Here is a 25,935-nt window from a genome sequence, read left to right on the forward strand (position 1 = left end):
TAAGAGAAATAAGTACATTTTCATAATGTCCCTTAGTAGGTAAAGGTTAACTTGAAATATTTAAAATTGTAAGTATTAAAAATTAATGAAATAGCTTGTGCTTTCAATTGTTTTACCAATTCTGTTTATATATAAAATATAAACTACTGAATTTTTTCTAATTAAATATATTGAATCTCATCTATTTGGGAATCCATTATATTTATCATTAAAAGAAAATCTGTCTGTCTCTGTCTCTGTCTCTCTCTTGCTCTTTCCATCTTTCTCACTCTCTTTCCATGTATATGTATATAGTCAACAGGATTGATATGAAAATAATTTAACTTGAATGATGTAATTATGTAATGGAATGTAAAAAATTATAGCAATTAAGGTGTTGTGACATGCTCTAATGGATGAAGCTGCACTGGTTGATGATACTACATCTCCTACTCATTAATTATTTGGACAGAGTACATTATTTTACTTAATATGAAGAAATAAAGTCATAAATTACCATTAAATATTTTGTCTACATTTTCATTCAGTTTGATGATGTTTTCTTTCATATCCATGATTTATGGGGAAAACCAAAACTATACCAACTAGCATTGTAGTTTCTAGGTAATCTCAAAATGTGGTTCTATTCCTTTACTGCATGCAGCTAGTAATTTTAAAGAAAAGAAAGAATTTCTAGAGCTTTGGTTTAAATTAACAACTGTGGCTTGCTAATATCTCCTGTCTGGATTCTCAACTGATTGAAAATGGTTTTTTAGTTTCTTTTTTGCAGACTAGTGAGAAAGAAATACCTCTCATGCATAGCTGATTACAGTAATTTTTAAGGGATTAGCTGTTATTATAAAATGATATATTGCTAATATATGATTCAAAGATTTAGTAGAGCATTTAGAAAAAAAGTTACGCAAAGTCCTTTTTTTCTAAAATTGAAAAAGGTAAAAGTAGAAGGTGAAATTAACAATGTAGTCAAAGCAAACCAATTGATACAATTTCTTTTTCTAAATAAACGTTCATTCTTTTAGAACCACTTCCCTTCCTATAAAAAACATTGGATTTTTTGTTTTTTGTTTTTTGTTTTGGTACCAGGGATTGAACTCAGGACCTTGTGCTTGAAAGGCAGGCCCGGCACCACTGAGCTAAATCCCTAGCCAAATATTGGAATTTTTAAATGTAACAATAATGCATTAAACCAAAAATACCTCTAATCTCATTTGTGTGGGTGGTGGGAAATAGGAGCCAATGTATATGTGTTTGTTACATATATCAAATCAAAACAATAATCCAGATGCTTAAAAAAAGCGAAAGTAATAAATAAAACTCTCTATGGTTTTCTAATAAAACCTGGCTGTTGTTAATAAGCCATATGCATAGTTTTCTTCTTTTTCTTTTTTAATGGCTGTCTCCCCATTATCTACAACTCCAGTAGAAGACTACCCAGAGAAACCTCCATCTGGCATAACTCTTACACCAAAAAAATCTCTAGCCAAAATCTAATACTAATTTAGGTGTCGTGTTTATCATTAAAGAAAATAAATACTACTCTCATTCTCTACATTTCTCAAGACAATTGTCTTTTTAGGAGAACAGTGCTCCAATTATACCAAAACATTCAGAAAGAAAACGATATCTTAGAGAACATTTACTTCCTCCTTATTTTTGCTTTGCTGCCCTCTTGCACAGACCCCATTGTTTCAAGGTTTAGTTAGGGTCATATGAAAGCTTTGACCTCTATTTACTAGTCATGAAAATTAAAACATTTCATAAAGAATACATTTAAAAAAAAAATTGAACTTCTTGGGAAGTTTTAAATTACAAAGATCTTTTTTTAGGTAGACCGAGAAACCTCTCAAAAAGTCAAAGAAAGGACCATGTTTCCAGGGGCTGTGGTGAACCAGAACTGCAACTTTGTTTTTAGAAGTAAAAAAGAAAACTCAAACCCAGAAAGAGGCTTATCATAGGCATTCCTCAGTACTCTCCAGCTTCAGGACAAACAGCTACCCAAAACTGCAAAATTTGGAAGAATAAGTGTATCAATTTAAAAAAAATATTTTCTTTATCTCATTAGATCCTAAAAGACTCATCAAAGAATTTCTTATTGTCCAAAAAATAGAATAAAATAAAATTAAGAAAGTTCAGAAAAAAACGAATTAGAACAAAGTCATTCACAGTACTACTCTTCACTTATTAGCTTCTCAATCTGACTTCAATAATGACAGATGTAGAAAAGGCATGGTGTCAATTGCCAAAGAAACCACTGCACGCCATTTTTTGCATCTTTAAAAGAAAAAACAAATTTCTTAGATGGCTGTTGCCTTTCATTAGATTGTGTGTGTGTGTGTGTGTGTGTGTTCATGTGCATGCATGTAAAAACATAATCATAAACTTAGCGTAGTGACAAATGTATGTAATGCCAGCACTTTGCAAGGCTGAGGCAAGATCATGACAAGATTGAAGCTCAGCCTGGGTAACTTAGTGACACCATGTATATAAGTAACAAATAAACATGATTGGGATATAATCAGTGCAAAGGCTCTGGGTTCAATAAGTAATACAAAAAAAAAATCATTATGAACAGAAGTGCCATTTTTGGTAGCAAATGAAAGAAAAAAAATTCAAGTGTTTAGTATTTTCAAATTTCTTAGTCACCCTATAAACCCCACAAATTATTATAATCAGCTTCTGTGATTTACTGAGCTAGATATTGTGTAAACTCTAAATAGAGACATATCATCATAAGATGACCATAAGTTATCAGCTGCTCATTGGCAAGATTTTATTGAGTGGATACATTTAATAGTGACTAAAAGATACAAGCAGTCTTTTTGCTTTCTTTTGGAAGAAATTCAGTTCTAGAAGAGAACAAGGAAAGACACAGAAATAATTTATCCATAGAATCTGACCAACAAAAATGGGCTATTAAACTTCTGCTCTTGCATTTATATTTAATTTTAGCCTAATATCAAATATAATAATTTGTTGTATGGGGATGTAGCTAAGGGATGTAGAGCTTTCCGAACATGGGTGAGGTCAGGGGAAGAGGGGGATGGGAAGAGCAGAGAAAGAGGAATGGGGGGTATAAATACATGTTAAAAATATTCAAACATAATTATCCTTAAGAAGCAATGCCAACTAGTGTTAGATTATAGAAGATGGCAGAAAAAGCATTTTAATCTTATCTTGCTCAGTTCTTTCCCATATATTTTATTCTTGTAAATGTCTAGCATAATTATAAAATCGAGTGGTGGAAAATATGCTCACTTTCCATTCTGGTTATTGGGGTTTTTTTTGTCTAGTCAGATAATTCCAATCATGATCTCTAGTGCCTGATTTATCTAAATATCATCTTTGCTATAGGTGAAAAAAATCTCACTGATTCACTTTAGTTTCAACTGTTGGTTCTACTGTGACAAAATCTAAGTCCCCAGGTTAGTGACTTTATATCTACTTTACAACCATGTATATTACTGAACACTAAAAGTAAGAAGATACATTATTTTACAATTCATATAACAAATAAACATTGAGGAAAAATGTTGTTTAATGTAGAAGTAGTCTAGATGCCCCTGGAAACATTTTGGTCCATAGTTTGAAAGTGCATTTAGTTTTCATCTATTTTGACTTTTCAGTTCATTATTTGGACAAGTTTTTTAAACTATAATCAATTTTAGCAATTATTTTCATATGTGTAAAAGGCAAATTAGCAGAGCAGAGCAGCACTTACTTAAAATCAAATTTTCAGTAGATGCTAAGAAAATTGCTAAATGGGAACACAGGTAACAAACGGACTTCCCTGCAATTTACTTCAATAAAAACATGACATTAAAAATAAAAGTAAAATACATCTAAAATTATGTTATAGAAAGGTAAAACTAAAATGTTTTTCTGAATAAAGTGGGCAAGTTGGTGGAGCAGGCACACAACAAAACTGGCATTTCACTTTAATGTGACAACAGTCTTTTTGACAGCAGACTAGTTTAACATTGAACATCCCACCAAAATAGTTATCCATTTCTAAGTACATAATAATTCACTGTTGCCCTTCATTGTACATTAAATGTCACCCATCACTATGACAGGAATATAAAAGCTATTGCAGACTAGCCCAGAGTCAAGATCAAAGCTGTTAATGCAAGCACTTTGGAAGTGATTTTTTAAAGTCACTTAAACCATCAAAAACACTGAGTGTAGAACACCTTTACCACTGAGCTCAAAGTGAAATTGGGAATATTTTATTCAATGTAAGGTCTCTAAATAAATAAATATCCATATGATCTCAGGACCACAGGTCATGCTTGAGCAAAAACATAAGATAACCCAGATGGTCATTATAATAATAGAACTTTGATCAGATACTATAAAGACCATCCCCTGCTGCCCAATCCAATGATGACATAAAAGGTAATAATCAAATATTCTAAAAATCATTCTAAATTTTAATGCAAAAAATCCAAGATAATCATGTATTTTTAACCTATAAAAACTAATGTTATATGTTTAATTCATTGGATGCTTTTTCCATTCTAGTGAAGAATAGGAACCTCAATATTGTTTTGTTTTTAAAATTTTGTTTAGTTTCTTTTATTCTTTCCTCTATTTGACTATATTCATTTATTTCATTTAAGCATCTTGACATTTTTTGTATTATAATATTCTTATAAAATTTGGCATATTATTCTTCTTCTGAGTGTATTTGTATTTCATTTTACAACATCAATATATGGACAAAATATACAGTATTCTTATAAGCTTACTGAATAATTGTTAAGGTTACATCAATCTTTGGAGGGAAATGTGTGTACCATTATTCTCTTCATCCTCAGCTATACCAAACTAGTTTCATCTCTGTTTTAGTACAGAAAACCCTAGACCAAAATTTAGATTCTAAATTTCATTCCAGCTCTGGTTGTCTTTGAGACATCTGTGGTTAAAAGAAAAAAAACCCTCTAACATCTATGGGAATTTAAATGTATTCATTTATGAATGTGTAGCAATTTATCTTTTGTTTAGTATAGGAAATATTTGAAGCAAGGTGAAAAATACATCTTATATGTCAGTATGATGGGTGGGTGCCCTAATCAACCTTTTATATGACTACCTGTCTTCTTCATAATAATATACCTGGGACAAAGGAAAAGAGAAGGAAAGGAAAAGAGATTTAGGGAAAAATATAAGTAAGTGTAAGCCTGAAATGAACAAAATCTTCTTACAAACCTTCTGTCAGCCAAGAACTACTGTTATCATATTTGGGATAAGGTCATTTTATATCGACAACGCACTATCCCAAGCTCATTTGTATTAATAAGTGAGTTCTCAGCTAATTCAGATAAGCATGCTGATTCTGTCATTATGCTATAAATAAAAGATGACTGCATGTAAGAGACCATATCATATAAAACCATATCAGGACAATAAGTAACACTATACATCTCTTTCTTAATATTGGTTAAAACTATTAGATCATTTTAAATTATTCTCACATATTTCTAACAAAATAAGGGTGAGAGGATTCTTTAAAGAGAATCACCAATACTTTTTTCCTTAAAAAATAGTTGTAAAAACATAAATTCTAGTAATTGATATTAGTTCTTAATTTGTCATAGTACAGCAGACATGCAATAAGTTTCAAATTGAGTATGATAATAGGGGAAAATCTGCTCAATATTCATTTCCTTTGTGTTTCTATGTTTCTCTTCAATGAAATATATATTTTAAATAATTTTAGAAAAATACGTTTAAAATATATAGCATTAATAAGAATATAAAATAAGTAGCAAATATTTTCAAAATTTTATTCATGGCCAATGGATATGTACTATGAAATATATGAGTGATTATAAATTTTTAATAAAAATTGCATATCCAGTCATGTTTTTGGATTTAAGCATCTAATACAATTCTTACTGGAATAGAGGTGCTTAGAAACATTAATATAATAAATTAATGAGTAAGTAAGGGCCAAATTTTGAATATTTTGTCAGCACTACAAAATTAGTGCTTATTAGAGATATAATAAATATTTGAGTGAATAAGTGATGGATGAAATAATAAAAGTGAAAACAAAACAATTTGAAGGCAGAGCTTGGTAGTTAGAAAGACATAGATTAATTGTAACAATAAGAATAAGAATAATATCAGATAATGTTCAAAACTAAAACTAGCAATTAAGAATTGTAGCAACTTTAAAATTATTTGTCAGATTTGGTTTTGAAATAAATTGTTCTCATTCCTAAGTAGGTGTTACAAAATTTCCTAAAATTCAATATTGCATAATCCAATAATGTATAAAAATGAATTTTATCATTGGGGTTGTAGTTATTTTATACATTTTTTATGATTATTAAAGAAAATAAGGCACATATTTAAGTATTTTAAAACATAATTTATCTTTCTTTTCTTTGTTACTGTCATAGAGATAAAAAACTCTGTATACATCACGATAAAGAAAATGTGGTATTTATTTTGACATAAGCATCCGGGCATGGTGGCACCCTCCTGCAATCGCACCACTCAAGAGACAGAGGCAGGAGCTGGAGCCCAGCCTGGGCTACACAGTGAGTTCAAGATCAGCTTGCACTGCATAGCGAGACTTGGTCTCAAAAAAAAGAAAATTGTAAGACATAAACAATGATGTCAGTAATTTTGTTGTAGAACTCTATGTGACACAAAACGCAACTTTTATGAGTTTGTAAAGCTAAAATTCTACATTTATTTTAAATTCTAAGAAATATTATGATTGCACTCTAAGGGCATTAATTTCCACACTCATTTTATGTACATTTTATGTACATTTGCATCTTATAAATTTCTTTCACAATAACAAGAATTTAAAACCATGTCCAAGTAGACTTTAAACAGATTCATTTACATTTGGAGGTTTAGTTTAGGGTTTAAATTGAATGTATTCAAAGACTTTTCCTTTAATCTGAATTTCTATTTTTTTAATCTGAATATCTAATTTTTTTTCAAATTTGGAAGTATTTTAAACTTTAATACTTTATATAAATAATTGAACCAAGTATTCTGATAGACTATATAGAGTAGGTAATATATTTTTTCCTATACTAGGTATTACCTTAACAAGACTATCCATCATTTTTAATCTAGCATATATTTTCTAACATTATTATTTCATAGGCTATTTGTTAATTTGACAATCAGTAAAGATTTTACATTTTTAAATAATTGTGAGAATTTGTTTTTACTTTGTTAAAAGCAATTCATTTAATAACGATGGACAAATTATAACAGTAGCACTCTAAAATTTAAAGGTACTATAAAATGATGTGCCTATGAATTTATGTTTTCAAATTAAATGACATGAAGTTAATTGAGAATTGTCTCAGGACCCTTTCTTCTAGGATATATAAATAAAAATCAATATAGATATGCTTCCTGAGAATTTGGGTAAATTTAATTAAGAAGAATATGCAAACAAGCACACATTAGGAAAGGTTTCTTCGATAATTTGGAGAATTAATTTTTCTGTTTGGTTTATATGGTAGCTGAAGAATTCTGTAAACCATTAAAATGCTGAAGCTGAAAATCGTGAGGTCATTTTGTTGAATATATATAAAGTAGGTGGTTTGTGTCATTCACTATAAAAAGATGTAATTGGCCCAATGATAATCAAAACTGAGAAGACTGTTCTATTTTTGAAAGATATGAAAAAACTGAGCTAAAAATTTATGAACTTCACACTCTAAATTCTCATTTTTATATGAAGAACCCAAAACTTTAAATAAACCTTTAACAGGCACTACCATAGAGCTTAAAAGTGCAACATGATTACAAGGTTCCTATACATATTTTCACATGAATACAGAATTATCTGAAGTACTTCAAACAATATTGAACTTGGTAGTAATGATGCATTTATGTCATAATTGTATATAAATAGATCAAAATATAAAAATGTAAAAAATATTAGGCTACATCTAGTTGATTTTATTTTCTTTTTAACTGAATGAAATAAAATTAATTTTTACATCTAGGAAAAATATTTAACTTCATAAGAAAGAGAATAAGTTCAAGGAGAGACAAATGTCCTCACTGATTAATTTATCAAAAGAGTCTCTATATGTCTTTTAAAAAGGTATATTTGAATTTGATTATAGAGCACCAAAACATAGATATACACATTATAAGACTTTTTATGAACATGAAAAATTATATGTGTAATAACAATTTATATCTGACTCTGAAATTTTTTTGATATTTAATGGATATAAAATTTTGACCAACATACTGAATTTGTGGCTTTCAATATGCTTAGATCTACAAAAGAGATTGGAGGCCTGGGGACTGATTCTAATTTTAAGGCAAAAGAAAAAGGCCATATTGAAAGGATCTAGGAATTGAAAATTTTATACTGAGGTATGCATAAGTAAAAATGATTATAAATTTCCACCTCCAAAAGCAATAAAGTAGAAAATTCAACATAAACTGAGAAGTATTATAGATCAAAAGGCCATTATAAAAATATAAAACTATTTTTCAAGTAGGCATTGGTTTTCTGATCCTATGACTTGAAACATATACATGCCAATGACAATAAGTAATTTTGTAATATTTAATCTGTCAAAAGTAAAAAATTTTATGAAGAAACCATAGTAATATTTTTAAAAGGAGGATGCTTATGTTGAACTAGTCTTAGTTCCTTAAAAAAAGAGTCCTTTTAAATATGGCTACTTTGTGTTTTTCTTATTTCTGAATTATTAATTCAACTTAGCAAAACATGCTTTTTTGGATTTAAAAGAACTCTTCCAAATGAAGAAAATACTCTTTACCATACTAATTTGCACTGCCTTTAGATTCTGATTAATAGTAAACTTTAACCACATTTATAGCTTATTGACAAAACCAGCATGCTTTCTACCTATAAGAGGCAGCAGATTTCATTTATAAGTGGATATGTGGATAAGATTCTTAAAAGCTTATTAATCTTCAGCACCCCATGGAAAATAAAGACCAGAAGTAAAATTGTGACTTTTGACAATTATTAGTTAGAAAAAGGAGGTAACAATTGCCAAAAAAATCACAAAAGTGAGCATGTTACCTGGCTATGACAAAGAGCACACAACTGACACCCAAGTAAGCCAGCAGAATATACATCCAGATATCAGGGGAGAGAGGATTCAGGAAGGAGAAGACGCCTGGGTTTGTACCATTGGGCTTGCGGTACAAAATACTTATTCCAAGTGTCATAAAGGGCTTGGAAAAATCGATGACCTTCTCTCGAACATAGGTAATAGCCAGTGGAGCAACTGCAAGGTCAGCTTTCTGTAGAGACACAAAAAAGAAAACAAAGAAAAATTGCTGCTAAGTCACAAGAATAAAGGAAATAACTAAACAAAGTATTTATACCCGAGAATTGTATCAAAATTTAAAATATTCTTCCACTCTGAATATAGCATCTGATTTACTCCATTTATTTCTCTTTGCTTAAGCATTAACAAATCAGTATTTATTTTAACTAGATAACAGGGAAAAATACTCCAGAACAAGAAAAAACTGAAGAACTCGTGGCTTATACTCAATATATAAATTACTATGTAACAGCTTTTCATAGTTACTTTAAAAGCTTTAAAAATTATTTTAATATAAATTGAAATTTTTCTAAATATATTGGTTAAATTCTAGTTGCAATAGTAACTACATCAGACTACCAGGGAATGAAGAAACATTTTTCTGATTTTAGAAACCTAAAAGCCTGTGGTTAAAAAGTTTTAGTTTTTAAATAGTTAAAACATTCTTAAAATCATTTTCATGTGATTGTTTACTGAGTTTTGTTCCTATCCCTCTGATTTGCTTTACATTATTTAATGAAATTCCTTGCGGCTTTGCCTAAATCGCATTAGGAAATGAGTTTTTCAATTTTCACAAAGTTGCTAATTTTTCACGGTAGCTTAAATATGTTAAATTACTAATGCTTTTCAGTCACCACGTTATAACCATTTGTCAGGAATGAATTTATGCTCTAATATATTGCAAGAGGTAATTATATTTTAAAATAACAAAGGCATCTTTGAAGAGAGGCTATATTGCTACATTTCTTTTATTTTTGATAAACATAAAGCTTTCAGAATAAATAAGAAATTCTAATTTTAAAGAGCAACTGAAAAAAGTATAAAAGAATAAATTAACTATCTCATGTTTCCTCTTAATGTCTTAGGGAAGAAACTTTTCTAAGATGCTGAATTTGTTGGCAATATTACCCTGTATGCATGTGCATTTGTTTGTTGGTGGTTTGTAGAAAGCACTAAGATAGAAAGACTATACAGAGTAGTTATAGGGCTGCGGACGTAGCTCAGCAGTGCAGCGCCTTCCTGGCAAGCACGAGGCCCTGCGTTCAATTCCCAGTTTAAAAAAAAAAAAAAGAGTTGTTATAGAAAAAGCCGTATTTCTGAAAACTAAAAAAAAAATATGATTTTAAAGTCCTGAGAAGAGTATATCATTACATTTCATATTCGTGAGTCAAGGAAAATATCAAGAAAAATAATTGGTAACATTTCTTAATCATTTGCTGTGAAACAGGTACTGTGTTGAGAACATCACATGAACTAACATATTTAATCTTCACACAGACTTACTACTATTCCCTTTTTCAGGAAAGGAAACTGAAGTCTTGAGAAGTTCGAAAATGTGTTTACTCTCATAGAGCTAACTGAGCATTGGACCCAGAGTATAAACAGAAACTGTCAGAATCTCTGACTTAGAATTTAAATATGCCATGAGTTTTAGAAACTAGTGAAGGAATCATGGAAAATTACTCATTTATTCCTTCATTCAGTTACTCAGGAAAGAGTTTTTACACAGAGAAATGGAAATATACAGAAGTGAGGCTAGTAAGTGATAAGATTGTAATCCCTGAGAATTTAGAAGGTCAATACAAAAAAGTCAGGGCAGTGTTTTCCGTGTAAGAATACAGACAAGATAAAGTGATTTGGTCTTGTTTTGGAGGTTTGATGAAACAGCACTGTTCAACTATGTGCCATTTCACTCTCTTACTCTCTCCTGTTGGGCACAAGAAATGGAAAATTTCATCATTGATAAAGCCCAGAAATGCAGATGCTTTAAAATAGTAAGGTTTTCTAACTGACAAAAGTATATGTTTTTGGTGTACAACATCATCATATACATATATTCATTTGACGTACAGATATATTCATTATGGAATGATGAAATCTAGTTAACTTATGTGTTATCTCACATAGTAATCATTTTTGTAGTAGGAATACTTAATTTTCTCTTAATTAACACTCTATGTGGAATCTAAAAAATTGATATCAAAGAAGTAGAGTCTAGAACACTAGTTACCAGGATCTGTTGGTGGTTTGTGGAGTAGGGGTGGAAGACTGGGCAACAGGAAGATGTATATCAAAGAATGAAAAGTTTTTGTTATATGGGAGGAAAAATTTCAGGAAATATAGTGTCCAATATGGTGACACTTGTTAATAACACTATAGTGATTTTTAATGAAAAAATTTTAATTTATTACATGTATCAACAAATTTATAAAATAATTAAAATATTGAACAAAACCTCTAAATTATTCCAAAAAGTTGTTCTATTGAGGATATATTATCATTACATATTATATATTATATTACACTACATATGTAAGGTTTCAAGTTTACTTAGTATTGTCCAAAATAAAAGTCACATTACAAGTATAAAATGAAAAAGACAAAAATTATGTAGTAAAATATTTTAAATTATAAGTCACTTAAAACAAAATATCCAAGTAGACCACTTGATACATTGAATACGAAATAAACTGATAAACAGAATTTGTTATATCCATACAATAGAATAGTATTCAATTATAAAAAACAAATGAGCTATCAAGCCATGAAAAAGCAAGAGCCTTAAATTCACATTGCTCAGTGAAAGACACCAATCTGAAAGGGCTACATATTGTAAGCTTAACTCTATGACATTCTGGAAAAGGTAAAATCAGAGAGGCAGTAGAAATAACTGGTGGCTGTCTAGGGTTCATGGGGAGACAGCGGGTATGATGGAAATGTAGGACCATAAAACATGTTTAGGACATTGAAAATATTCTGCAGGATTTTGTAATGGTGGATGCATGGCATTGGAAAGTCATATAACCATGCAACACAAACATGAAAACATAATGTAAATGATGAACTTTAATAATAAATGTATCAATAATGTTCATCAATGGTAACAAACATTCTAACTTCATAGAAGATGTTAATGACAGAAGAAATACAAGGGGTATGGAGAGGAGGAGCAATATAGGAACTCTACGTTCTATATAATTTTTCTATATGCCTCAAATTTTCCTAGAAATTAGAGGTTATTAATTTTACAAGTATAATTTTATAACAATTTTTATGTAGTGTGATTTAATGTATGTTGATCAACTTGTTAGAATGTAGTTGTTATAATTAATAGTTAAACACACAAAATTGACCAAACACCAATTATTAAAAATAGTTTTTAATTACACATGAACTATATTTTTAAAATTCACTTAAATGAATCTCAGGAAGCTTTGAACAGTAAAAGTGAACCTTTATACTCAGTAGCATTTTCTATGAATAAAATCCAGCTTCATTACAAGTCTATTAATAATATAATTTTGAAAACTAATCAAAATGTTGTTAGATTGAAGGTGTTCATAATGACAGTTGTGGTATTTTCCTATTAAATATTATGTTATTAAAGACTGAGCAGTTTGAGGAAAAAAGTCTAATGGTAGAATTTAATAATCTAAGAACATATTATCTCTAAATAAATGTTAATATTACTTAATGAAAGTAGACTTAGCAATTGATTTCTTATTTTAAAGAAAAATAGTCTTGCAGTAGACAAAACCAGTGAACAAGAAGCCTTTACCAAACAATAATACTGGTGTTTGCAACTTAAAGAATGAGCCTGAATTGACCAAACCCTGAAGTGGGAGCACAGCAGCAGCAAGTTAGGAATATCGTAGGAAAAGCCAGTGTTAAATGTCTTTTATGAGGTAACAATGTGCTGCATTCTTTGTTCTTATCACTTTCATTAATCCTCACCAGAGCTCTACTGAATTTGTAATGTGGCTGCCTTTTACAAACAAAAAAATCAGAATAGTTAACATGAAACATGATTTTAAGAGAATATGGCCCCCAAAATGACTCTGTCACACTCATTTCCCATTATATCTGTATACTCATTAAATACAACTCGACCATTTTTCTGCTATATCATTCTCTATTTCCCTGCCCCAAATGATCCTCTCATTCTTCCACTTTTCAAATTCTATAGATGTCTGTGATATTTTTCCTCCATTATCTCCTTCTCTGAATATTCTATCCACAGTAATTTCTCTTCAGAGAAATAGATATAAACTCAACAATAAAATAAAACATGTAATAATATTTGTTATGTCATTTCTAATTATTTTTCATGTAAGTCAGCCAATATGATATGAGCAATTTAAATGTACATGTTACTGTAATTGTATTTCCCCTGTTCATATGAGTGTAGAAACACTGCCATCTTCATACATTTCCTTATATCAAAGCACAGAATTCTGAACTGAAGGAACAGTAAAGCATCCCTCCATAGAAAGTTCCCAAAGTTACATAGGCATAAGCTATTTCATTAAATTAATGAGTATAAGTTTAATACCCTAATCTTCATTGTACAAGCCTGCCAAATCGCCTTATTCATCTTTGTGATCATAATTAACCTAACATTTCTAAGGCACTGGAAAAATCTGCTACCTAGGCACTACCTAGTAAATATTTGCTGAATACAATTTCAATTCAATCTATGAAAATTTTCAAGGAAAACTCAAAGAGAAATGTAAAATTAAATTTATTTTCTGGTCATATTCAATAAGTAAGATTTATTTCTATAATAATATAATGGCAAGTTAACTAACACCCGGACAAAACAGAATAGTTCTCTTTAGGGTTATTTTGCTCAGAGCAATACATTGATTAAAGTCTCATAGAACAATAGCAAAAATTATACAAAAAAACTATACAAAAATTAGATGACAGAGCATCTACTCATGAATGGCATATAAAAGATACAAGGCCTCCGGCTATTTCGTCACCATCAGTTCCATCACTCCTCCAGTCTTAGTCTTCTTCCAACCACTTTGGCTGCCCTGCCAATCTTTAGATATATTCACAAACCCCTTCTCCATTCCTTCACAATGGAGGAAAGCTTCAGCCTCACATGTTCACATGCCTTATTCTTTTGCTTAATTCAAATGTCCTGTTTTGATTTTGCTTAAAGAGACCTGCATGGCCACTCATTCTACCCTTTATCTCCTTACTGAATTTTTATTTTCCTGATAAAATATAACTTGAACTAAAATTATGTCAATTTTCTGCCACTTTCCACTAAAAAGTAAGTCCCTTTTGAGTAAGGAGTTTCTTTCATTTTGTTCTATTTTGTGTCTCCAGTGCTAAGGATAGTGCATGGCAGAGAATAATTATTAAATATTTTTAAATGAATGAATGAATGAATGAAACTCTCTATTACTAATTTTTAACTCAGAACTGCCCTGAATGTCTTTATTGAAGAGAATATTCTGGAAGTTTTCCTTTATTTGATTTTTTCCAAAACGCTTCACTTAGATTGGTTATTGTCTAATTTTATTGCAAGAACCACACAGGGACAAAGACAGGGACATTTAGGAAAAACAGTCTTGGACTTCTCCCTTCCTTTCACCCCTACAAACTCAGCCCACTGCTTCTTTTCACGTCTCTGTGGCCCCAGGAAAGAGATCCTGGATCATATGGTTAATATGGTTAATACTCGGATCATATAAGTGGAGGAAGACGAATTAACACACCACATGAGGTTTTCCCTGTGTATGTTTTCTATTTCTGATATAACAGATAATAGTATGTAATTGCTAACATATTTCATGATTAATATCTCTCTGGTAAGTTAGATTTTAGTTATTGCAATAAACAAAAGCTACCTCATGGCATTATGCTAAGAGTCACTAGACAGATGTTCAAGAAAAATTTTGATGAGATTAAAGTTACTGATATTCCAAGTATAAAAAAATCAAACTCTTATAAATTAGATTTAATGCATATTATACAAAGCCTAATATGTATTGAATTTTTATAAAATTATATTTTAGAAATATGTTTGTGGTTCCTTTTCACCAAGCCAAAAGTTCCCCACGCTGTTACAGTGGAAAGTAAATAAGTAAGGTAACAAATGTGGAGATTTCTCTCCCACTTGTAAAGCCTGAAATAGGAGCAATTAGAAAATAATCAAACACAACCAGTAGTACTTTCAGCTGCTGCTTCAGCAGCTGTTAGTACTTTAGTAATGCTTAAGCAAGCCTTCTGTTAATTTCAGATGATATTAAGTAAATCCAACAAACTTGCCATTGATGGCAGAATGAAGATGAACTTCTCAACAGGAAAATCTTCAGAAGAGCCACTGGGTCCAAAAGTGTAGTGGGATTTTTTTTAGATGAAGACTAGGGTTTAATTTTTTTCATTGTTTTATTCAACAGAATTTGATTTTGTTTTACACTCAGTTCTATAGTTCAAAGGATTAATATTCCAACACTATAATTATCACAGTGTTATCCTTTCTTACTTCCATATTTCCACAGAACTTACTAATTTTTAATGCTAATTGAGTAGTTAGTTTAGCCTCCTAGGCTAGGCAGAAAGAATTACAGTATTTTTTACACATTGATAATTTTTAAAAAGAAACTAAACTTTTACTTAAAATAATCTTATTTCGTGTATATCAGGACTCCAAAGTATAATTTAATATATCTACTAATTATGAGAATAGCAATAAAAGAAACAATGTCTGATGTTTTCTGCTCTTGATTGTGGGCATTAATGACTTACTGATTAAAATAATTACCACTTTTAAAAAATCATTTAAATGAAAAAATTCTGCCAATGATAATCACCTAGTATGACAGATATTGTTACACTGTATAATTTTGAGTGTTACATATATAAACATTCCCAAAATTTTTGTTACTGATTTTAATCTATTATATCATCTAAATACAGAGTCCACCAAAAATGTATACATACTTCAGGGAAAGAAAATCAATAAACATTTAAATATTAAATTTATTGAGACATAAGAGATTAATATGTTACCTTTAGCTTCTACAATTGCAAGAGGTGCTCAAAGTGATGGCCATGGGCTTCCATCCATTTACTAGTATGGTGAAATGCTGCTTGGGTAATCTTGGTCAAAGTGTCCATTGAAATTTTTGCACATGCATTTTCAATTGCTTATCTAAGGGCTGGCAGTGTAGTAGGTTTTTTGTGATATAAGACATCCTTTAGGGTCCCCCATAGATAAAAGTCTGCAAGTGTTAAATCAGGAGAACATGCACCTTATGCAAGTTTTTCTTTTCCTGAAGTGTATATACATTTTTCTTTGGCAGACTCTGTATTTTCTGCTAACTTCTTTTTTAACTTCCCAGTTTAAATGATATGAGATCACAACCAGTGGACCAAGAAACAGCTACTAGCACTAAGATAGATGACTATAAGCTATAAGAAACCTTCTTAATGAAATATTGAACTTATAATTCTGTTCGTGAACTTTTCTTTAGTATGTAATAGATTAAGCATGTTGAATTCAATTTAATGTAATAAATAAAGGATGCTTGCAAACAATTGTTATGAAAATTTTGCACAATCTCTACTCTCAAATTTGACATTAGTTTATTTGTATATTTATTTAGAATAACTGTCACAATAAAAACCATTCCTTCAAAATGTATTATCAAAATCCAACTATGCACCAAGCCTGAGACAAGGTATAGGATACAAAGCATTTATGAAATCTCATTTCTAAGGTTCTTACAGCAGCATCAACATGAAAACAATCAGAAATGTCAGATAAGTGCTTCAATGAAATATGTATAAGTACAGTTAGGCTACAATTTTACAGTATTCCCCAATTATTGGTCAAATTGGTTAATATAAACAGCAATTAATTATTAAAATTTACATTAATTCTGCAAATCTTGGAATTCAAATGGAGCCAACACACAAATGCTCCATAGTTAACAATAAAGAAAGTGTAATAAACTCAAGAGGGAAAAGTGACAGGTGTCATACAAGGCCTAATCAAAAACAACCATGTGTGCTTTTTTAAATCATAGTAAAATACACATTGCTTTTAATCCCCCTCAAAATAATCACCATCACTTTGAACATGCTTATCCTATCATTCTCACTTCATTCTGAAGCAGTTCTGTATGTCTTCCTTTCTTCTTTCATGAGTGTCTTTAACAGGTGTGATAAGAATTATGGTGACTGCTGTTTTCCAGGGCCATTCAAGTGAAAGGCAAGCTTGTAAAAACATTACCATTATGACATGTCTTCATTCACCTTATTCACCTGACTTGTCACTGTGGGACCTCTGATTCTCCCTCACAGTGAAAATGACCATGAAAAGTAAACATTTAGAATTGTTTCAGGATATAGACACAGGCACAATACCACAATTAAAGAAACTCAAAGAAGACTTCCAAAATTGTTTCAGAAATTGGTAAAAATATGGGATAAGTATGTTTGAAGTTATAGGGAGTATTTTGGGGGTGATTAACCATAATCTTTAACTGTATTTGGATTTTGATAACACTACTTTTTGGTAATCCACATTATAATTCTTGATTTTCTATTTGTAAGTTCTGAGTTTACAAAATGCTGAGAAGTTACTTTTCAATATTGAAGGAATAAGATAAGATGACATGTGGTTAGAGCTTACAAGCTATATAACTAAACTGGAAAACACTCCTAGATTATACCTCTGTAACCTTTCTCCAGCCAAAATCAAATAAATATTAGACAGTGTTTTTCTATAGCCTGATTATTCTATTTTATATTATTTTGTTTTATTTTTTATTAGTACATAATGTTTCCATTCCTTGTGGAGAGTTGGTACATGTACACATATTCATTCTTTTTTTCATCCCCCCATCGCTTGATCCCTTTCCTATCTGAGAAACAACTATCTCCCTAATTGCTATTATCCACCTTTTATTTTGCTCTTTATTTATATGTTTGATTTCTCATATTAGAGGAAACATCTAATATTTAAGCTGGAGTGTAAGATTTATTTCACCTAATGTTATGGTCTTAAAGTGCATCCATTTTCCTACAAATGGCTCAAACTTATTCTTACCTGAAAGCATGCATTAGGCATATTTAAGTACTATAGAGAACAAATCATAACAAGAGCTTCAGTATACCTTCTAACAGAACAAGGATAACTTTTTACTATATAGAATAAACCTTTGCTTGAACTTTCACATGGTTAATTACTAAACGTATCTTATGAGTCAAATGTAAAATGTAAATTTCATGTTTATATATTTCCAAATCTATTATATATTCATAATCAGAACAAATACAGAATATATAATGTATTGATATTTGTTGAGCAGGTGAATTTAACATACACTGTATTAAAATACTCTAATAAAAATATTCAAACACATATCTAAGCAGCTAGTCATTACTTAAAGTACAAGTAGATATTTTTACAATTAATTTGATAAAATATTTATAACATGATTTATCTTGTTCCAGTTTTCAGTAAAATTTCTGAACCTATATAATTTAATTAAGAGTTTAAGCTTTTAATTAAAAATATTGAATATATGTTAGAAATTCTGAAATGTAAGAGAACTTAAAGTCCTGCCATCTGCTTGAAATCATTCATTCACTAATTTATTTGTCAAATTAGTATTGAACAAATTAGTACTGAAATTAGTATTCACTAGTTTGTTCAACAAATATTTATTATTGAGTGCTCTGTAATAGCCTGCTTAGATGTTTATAATATGGCAAAAGCCAAACAAAGCGAAGTAAACACACCCTAATTATAAAATAATTGGAAAATATAATTTCAAGTAGAGAAGAGCACAATAAAGGAAAGTTAACACAGAGGAGAATAAGAGAATAAACATAGAGGTTCTTTTTTTAGTTAATTTTATCGGTACATTTTAGGTATACAATATAATGAAATTCATCATTGGAGATTTGTGCCTTTACAAAGGTACAAACATATTTACCTTTTACCTCTCCTATTTCCTCCCACTTCAACTATGCTGTTGATCTCCCTCAGAAAACTCAGAAATATTACACAGAAGCAAACTACAGGTAATCCAACATGGACTAGAGTAGGAATGGTGTCAGAGGTGCTTAGAGGACTGACTGAAGTCACAGGTACCCTGGAATGCAGGAAGGTCCTACACCCTGAATCTTTTGGAAAGAAAATGCTGGTAGATCAAACCTAGTAAGTATATCATTGTAGCAGGGAAACAGAGCTAGTTCAGCTGATCCACATCACTCCTTCCTGAGAGCACCACCTGCACAGCACTCCAGTTAACCTTAGGGAGAAAATGCACTAACAATTACCTCAGATACTGAACTCCTGGGTCAGACCCTGGGCATACCAGTACCTTACGTATCAGCTCTAATCTGTGCACAGGAAAAACCTCCACCCAGCAGCACTATCTCAAGCATTCATTGAAGGGAAGTGAATCCTCTCTCCATCCAGAGCAGAGAGAAGATAAATGGGTGAACAGGGACTGCAGATTCCCCAGGGCACACACTCACTGCTGGATGCAGGCTGCTGCCTGAGAATGAATCTCCAATTCCTGGTTCCATGCCAGTCCTGGGGTCTCCTGCAGACTCCCCACTAGCACTCATTGAGGGCAGGGTAACTATTCACACACACACACACATGCACACACACACACATGCACACACACACACACACACACACACCCTGGGCAGAGAGAGGATAAAAGAGCAAACACGGACTGCAAACAGGGTCTGCAGATTCCCACAGCTGTACACTCACACCCCCCAGAGATCTGTGGACTCCTTCCTGAGACTGAATCAGTATTTCTTGCAATTCCACACCAGCCATTTCCCACTCTTGCAAACTCCCCAGGGTGTGAACACCTTTGTGGATCCCTGAGGATCCCCACCAAAGCATGAGTGTACTCGCCACTCTGTGGTCCCCCTCTGCCTATTGACCCCAATCATCGCTCCAGGGGTGGGTGGGGGTAAGGGAAGTGTCCTAAGCCAAAAACAGGGCCATCATCAGAATCTGCCTTCAAGCCAGCAGAATAAAGTCCTGAGACTGGGTAAGCTTGGGTTTTGCATTGGAAAGGAAAGAGGTGATTTTAGTGGGACTGTATATAATCAGTCCACATTCAAAGCAAGAACAGAATAGTGTAAACACCCAGGGTTTTTGGTAAAGTGGTCACATGTGAGTGATACATATATCCCCTGGTCAGAGTATCTGAACTGAGTTCCTGCTGTTTTCTGTGTTCTAGGGGTTTTTTCCCCTTTTGGTTTGATTAAGTGGGTATCTGTGTTTGCTCCCTCTTCTCCTCTCACTAATTTATTTAACTCAAGCTCTCATAGGAATATTATTATCTTATTTCTTACTTGTGTCTTAATTGTTAAGTTCTTCATCTCAAGTTTTTAGTTCACCATATTCTGCTCTCTCTCAGTCACTCATCTTCTCTTGTACTAACCCTCTATCCTCTCCATTCTATTCCTTTTGCTCTTATCTTATATAGCAACCTATCTTTGTTTGTTTCTTTTCCACATTAAAGTGCACAAACTTACCAACATTTTCTGACAGCCTCATAACGTTCCTTAATCCCAAAGTGCACCTCGCTCATCCTATAGCTCATCCTCACCTCCACAAATACCTTCTAAAAACCTCAACACTAACCCTTCAATCCAACTAAACCCATCCAATAAAATCTAGCTCCATATCTAATTTTTTCTTACTATTCTTGCTATCAATCTCCCAGTTTAGTGACTTAAATTCCACTTTCACCCATCCCTCAATCTCTTCCTTCCATTTCTTCTGCCATATTATTGAACAACTGCTAATAACAATTGACCATAGGCTGCAAAAAGTATCAATAAAGAGTTAAAGTGTAAAGGCAAAATCTATCACATATAAGTGATGAATAATTAGACTTATTGTCTTCCCTCAAAACACAGGGTCACAGTCCAAATCACCTAATTTATTTAAGTGAAGGTGTAAATACTATCTCTGGACAAATGAAGCTGAAAGGAAGTCATAGGGAAGCAGTACCTTCTTAAAATTATCTTCATATCAATTATAATTTATATTCATCCTACTAGACCTCAACGCTTAGAACCAAAAAAGGGGGAGGGATAAAAATCGAAAGCATAAAACAGACATAGATACACATAGGATCATGGGAAAACAAAGCAACAAAACATCTCTAAGGTCCCTCAACTATCCCAAGGCAGATCTAAGAGGTACAAATGGAAAGAAAAGCAAACACCAAGTAGCAGAGTTGTACAAACTATATAAAGAAGAGACGAAAAAGCTTCACATGACCCAAAAGTTGATGGAATTATCACACAACATGACCAATGTGGACTTGAGGGAAACAAATAAATAACTGGAAGACCTGACCAAATTGGTTCAAAAGATGAAGGACAAATTCATCAAAGATATAAAAACCACAGAAAGCTATCAGGCAGGATTCACAGATAAGAAAATATGTATACAATTCATTAATTGGAGAAACCATTAATGTGAAAACAGGTTGTCTGAAATAGAGGATAAAATAGCAAATTATGATGTACTCAGAGAAGCCTCAAAAAAAGAAAAGAGAACAAAAAAGCTCAGTCAAAAGCTATTAGGCTGGAGATTTACCTCAGTGGTTCTACCACCTGCCTCACAAGCACAAGGTCCCGAGTTCGATCCCAGGTACCAAAAAACAAAAAACAACAAAAGCTAATAGATGACACTATGAATACCAAACTAAGACTATCTGGAGGAGACAGAAACTAGAAGATAATACACATAAAGTAATTTGTTTGCAGAAAATATAATAGAAAATTTCTCAAATATGAGAAAAGAGGTTACACTAAGCAAGGTTTCCAGAATACCAACCATGATGAAAAAAAGAGAGACTTCATAAGATACATCATAATTAAAATACCAGATATCAAAAACAATTTTAAGCAGTTAGAAAAGAACAAAGAATCACACATAAAGATAAACCCATTAGAATTACAGCAGACTTCTCAACACAAACTTTAAAGGCCAAAAGATCTTTGAGTGAAGTATTTCTAGCAGCGAAAGCAAACAACTTCCAATCCAGATTAACATATCTTACAAAATATTCCTTCAAAAAAGATGGAAAAATAAGGACATTCCATGAAAAAGAACTACTCAAGAGATTTATGAATACCAAAATCACTTTTTAGAAATACTGCTTAAATAAATACAAAAGAATCAAAATCACCCTTCCAATAATCCTTCCAATTTGTAATTGTAAATAGGCTATGTGCTCCCAAAAGGGGGCAGTTAAATAAGGCAGTATACAACAAAAAAGATTTAGTATGCATGCATGATTAAGTTGCATTTTCTCATGTTTTCAATGAAATGGAAATGCAGACTAGTAACTTTTAATGAATAATGAAATGTAAAATACTAAAAATCAATTTCAATAACAATCTACGAAGGGGAATCTGTGACTTAAATGGATCTTTGTAACAAAATTACAGATTTAAACAAGTAAATTATAATGAATAAATAATATAAGACAATTAGGAAAATGTACATAAATAGTATAGATTGGAGACGACTTAATCAAAATGCTTTTCATGTGAAAATGGCAGTATGAGCTTTTCCCCTAGTCCATTTCTTTTAGTATGAAATATATATACATGATATGTAATGAAGTCTGAGATCTGTTTCCAAATAATGAAAGTGGGAAGGAAATAGGCAAAGTAAAGAAGAAATTGGATTAGCTATAAATTTGTATTTTTTGAAGCTTGGTAATGTATACCTGGAACTGCACTTCATTTTTCTATTTGTACATGTTTGAAAAGTTTTATAATATAAAGTTCAGAAGTATAAAACCAATAAGAGAAAAAACAAACAAAATGTCAGCAGTATTTATCTCCAGGAGACATATGATTATTTTAATAGTATTTCTATATTTTATGATTCTTTACAATGAGAATATAATACTTATTTTAATAAAGAAAGAATATATGAAATGCCATGTAAATGCATATATTCTTTCATGAAATTTTTAGAAGCATGAAGTTATTCCATAGAATTTCATGGTAATTATTTTTAAGGATATAATATTGAGGTACATAGAGAAAAAAATATAGTTAACCTGAACTTCAGCACAAAAGCAACTCTTTTCTGAAAATAAACTACTGAAACATGAAATAAGTAGTTATAATATTATTTTGTTTTGTTTCTAGTGTCTGAAATGAAGCTAATGTATTTCATTTTTTGAGGACAAAGATAAATAAGCTTCTTTACCAGAAATATATTTAAATCTGAATATCTGAGATGGAATCTCTGATATCAAATATTAAGTTCTGTGTTAGACAAAATGTTTGCTACTATATTTAAAGGCTACCAATCCTTATCTCTCTCTGTGTGTGCATGCAGTTTTTCCAGGAATAAGGGGGAGCAATAATCAACCAGATTATCTTTCTATTTAGATGTAAAAAATGAGACTGGAAGCAAATACAAAATTATAAAACCTATCAAGTATCCATGATTGCAGATGGTAATTACCATTACTTTTACTTACTTAAAAATTTCACATGAATATATCTCATAGTAAAGCAAAATAAATTTCTCTTTTCTCAACTGTGAAATAGTATAACAGAATGTATCAATCAGTATTTACTGGTAGACTAAGCAGAGTGAGGCTGCAAATACATTTAAACAAGATCTCTCCCAGAGCTTATGGAAGATTCCTTGAAGCAAGAAATACCCAGAGGAATGACAAGACCACAATGAATTATGTAAGAAAGAGATCAGTGCAGCTGTTACAAAAAGATTCAGCAGATATTTGAGACAAAGTATGAGGGAGAAAATCTAATACAACAATTAATAAACAGATTCAGAGATCTTTAGTGACCTAAAACTGTCCATTCAGCCATCATAGTCTGTTTTTGTATTTGGTCATCCCAGAAAAAGGCACATTCAAGCTGCCAACCTGTAGCTTTCCAACAGCGGGCCAAATATACAGGCCATTAGCACTAGCTTGAGTAGTAGCTAAAATGATGAGACTGTCTTTGAGTTCTGGTCACTCATTAGATAGCTTCCATCCAGTTCTTCATCTTTATTGGTTTTGCTGCACTAGACGGTGATAATAGCCCAATGGACACACCATGGTGCTTTCATCTGTCAGTAAAACAGGGTTATATATTTTTTTTAAAACCCTTATGAATCTAAAATATTTTGAGTCATTGATTTTATTTTAAACTAGGGTGAAGAGGTAACATACTCTTCAAGGCCATATCTAACACTTTTTCTCTAAAACCAAGATATCATGACTCTTTATACTATGTCATGACTCTTTAATATACTGTTTCTGCTTGAAATCATTTCACTCACTTTTCAAAAGTTTTCTTTCTATATGCAAGTGAAACTTCTGGAGTTCAAAATAACTTACTCAAAAGTTAAGCATGTCAGACCATGAAAACACACAATTTCTGGACCCATGAAGTCTTCTGCGTTATTCTAATGATTATGCATCTTCTTCCCTCCTTTCTTAGTTACCATTTATACAGTAAATCTCCTCCCTACTTCTTTTTTTTGGACTGGGGATCAAACTCAGGACCTTGCATGTGTGAGGCAGGCGGCAGCACCACTGAGCTAAATCCCCAGCCCTCCTTTCTGCTTGTTGTTTGGCTGTTATGCATTCTGTAACAAGTAAGGCAGTGGAAAAACTTTTAATCTTACCCCTCACTCATTACTTGGGTAAGAGCACTGATTGTTAGATCCACAAAAAATATTCTTATTCACCAAACAGCCCATGGAACTCTTGTCCTTCATCTTCCTGCAACCATTGTCCTCAGTCCATTGCTACTGAAAGTTTTTAGAAGATTTTACAGTCTAAGTAACTAAAATGATTTGTCCTTAGATGCCTCTCAATTAGTCTATGGCCTCATAAGTCTTCTCTATGTCTCTGTTTTTCAGAATGACATAGATTTTTTTTTTCCTGACCTATCATGTCACTTATTTAGGATACACAAGATTTAAATGCTACATATTTTCCCCAGAACTTTTTAAAAAATATTTTTTCCTAAAAAATCATCCTCAGTCATTATCTTAAAAATATTTTACTGCAAGTCCTTCTATTTTCTTTTTCTTGAAATTGTGATATGTAGGTAGTGGAGCTTAACATCTTCCATGTCTCCTGGTTCTTTCAAAACTTGGCTTTTTGTCCTTCTATACCATTTATTAAGAGAATCAATAAGTATTTTTTTCCAATCAACTAACACTGTCATTGTGTTCAGTATATCCTGTGTACCGAGTTCCTTTTTATTTTCATCAATACCTTTTCAAACTTTCATTTTTCTCTCAATGTATTTAGCTATTATTCTTTTATATTTATTTTACTAGAATTTTTTCTTCTTTAATTATATATATTTGAGATATTTTGCCTTTTAGTTTCTTCTTTAAAATATTTGTCAGTCACACAAAATATATTTCATAAAGATTAAATTAGTATTTTATTTTTTAAAAATTAAAAAAAAAATTTTTTTGGTACTGAGGATCGAACTCGGGACCTTGTGCTTGTGTGGTAGGTGCCGGAACCACTGAGCTAAATTCCCAGCTAAATTAATATTTTAACTGTTAATTTTCACAACAGTGTTTAATATCAAGATATAAGTTAACATGTTTTTATAGCATGTTTTGCTTTGTTTTTCTTCTCTTTCATTCTCCATTTCTCTTTCTTATAACACTATGCCCTTGGGCATTCTGTTGTTTCTTCCTCTCAGTAGCCTCTTCCTAGTCTTCCAATCCATAACTATATTTTATAAGGGTGAATTGTAGTTCATATCCCATCATTATATTAGCAGAATTTCTTAACCACTATGAAACAATTAGCTACCTTAACAAAGTTCC

General features: G+C 31.5%; 1 protein-coding gene across 6 annotated transcripts in view; it reads right to left on the reverse strand.

The window, feature by feature from the left end:
- Grik2 (glutamate ionotropic receptor kainate type subunit 2) overlaps positions 1 to 25,935 on the reverse strand; it is a 643,650-nt gene that overhangs the window by 155,586 nt on the left and 462,129 nt on the right. For all 6 annotated transcript variants that reach the window (XM_087187928.1, XM_087187927.1, XM_087187929.1 and 3 more), the window contains exon 12: positions 9,053 to 9,276. In XM_087187928.1, coding sequence (XP_087044054.1) covers positions 9,053 to 9,276 — 224 coding nt within the window. The remainder of the gene's footprint in view (positions 1 to 9,052; positions 9,277 to 25,935) is intronic.

Source organism: Heterocephalus glaber, unplaced genomic scaffold, assembly GCF_053883595.1.
Source record: "Heterocephalus glaber isolate CG9 unplaced genomic scaffold, H.glaber_assembly_v1.0 deba00001523, whole genome shotgun sequence".
Lineage (NCBI taxonomy): Eukaryota > Metazoa > Chordata > Mammalia > Rodentia > Bathyergidae > Heterocephalus > Heterocephalus glaber.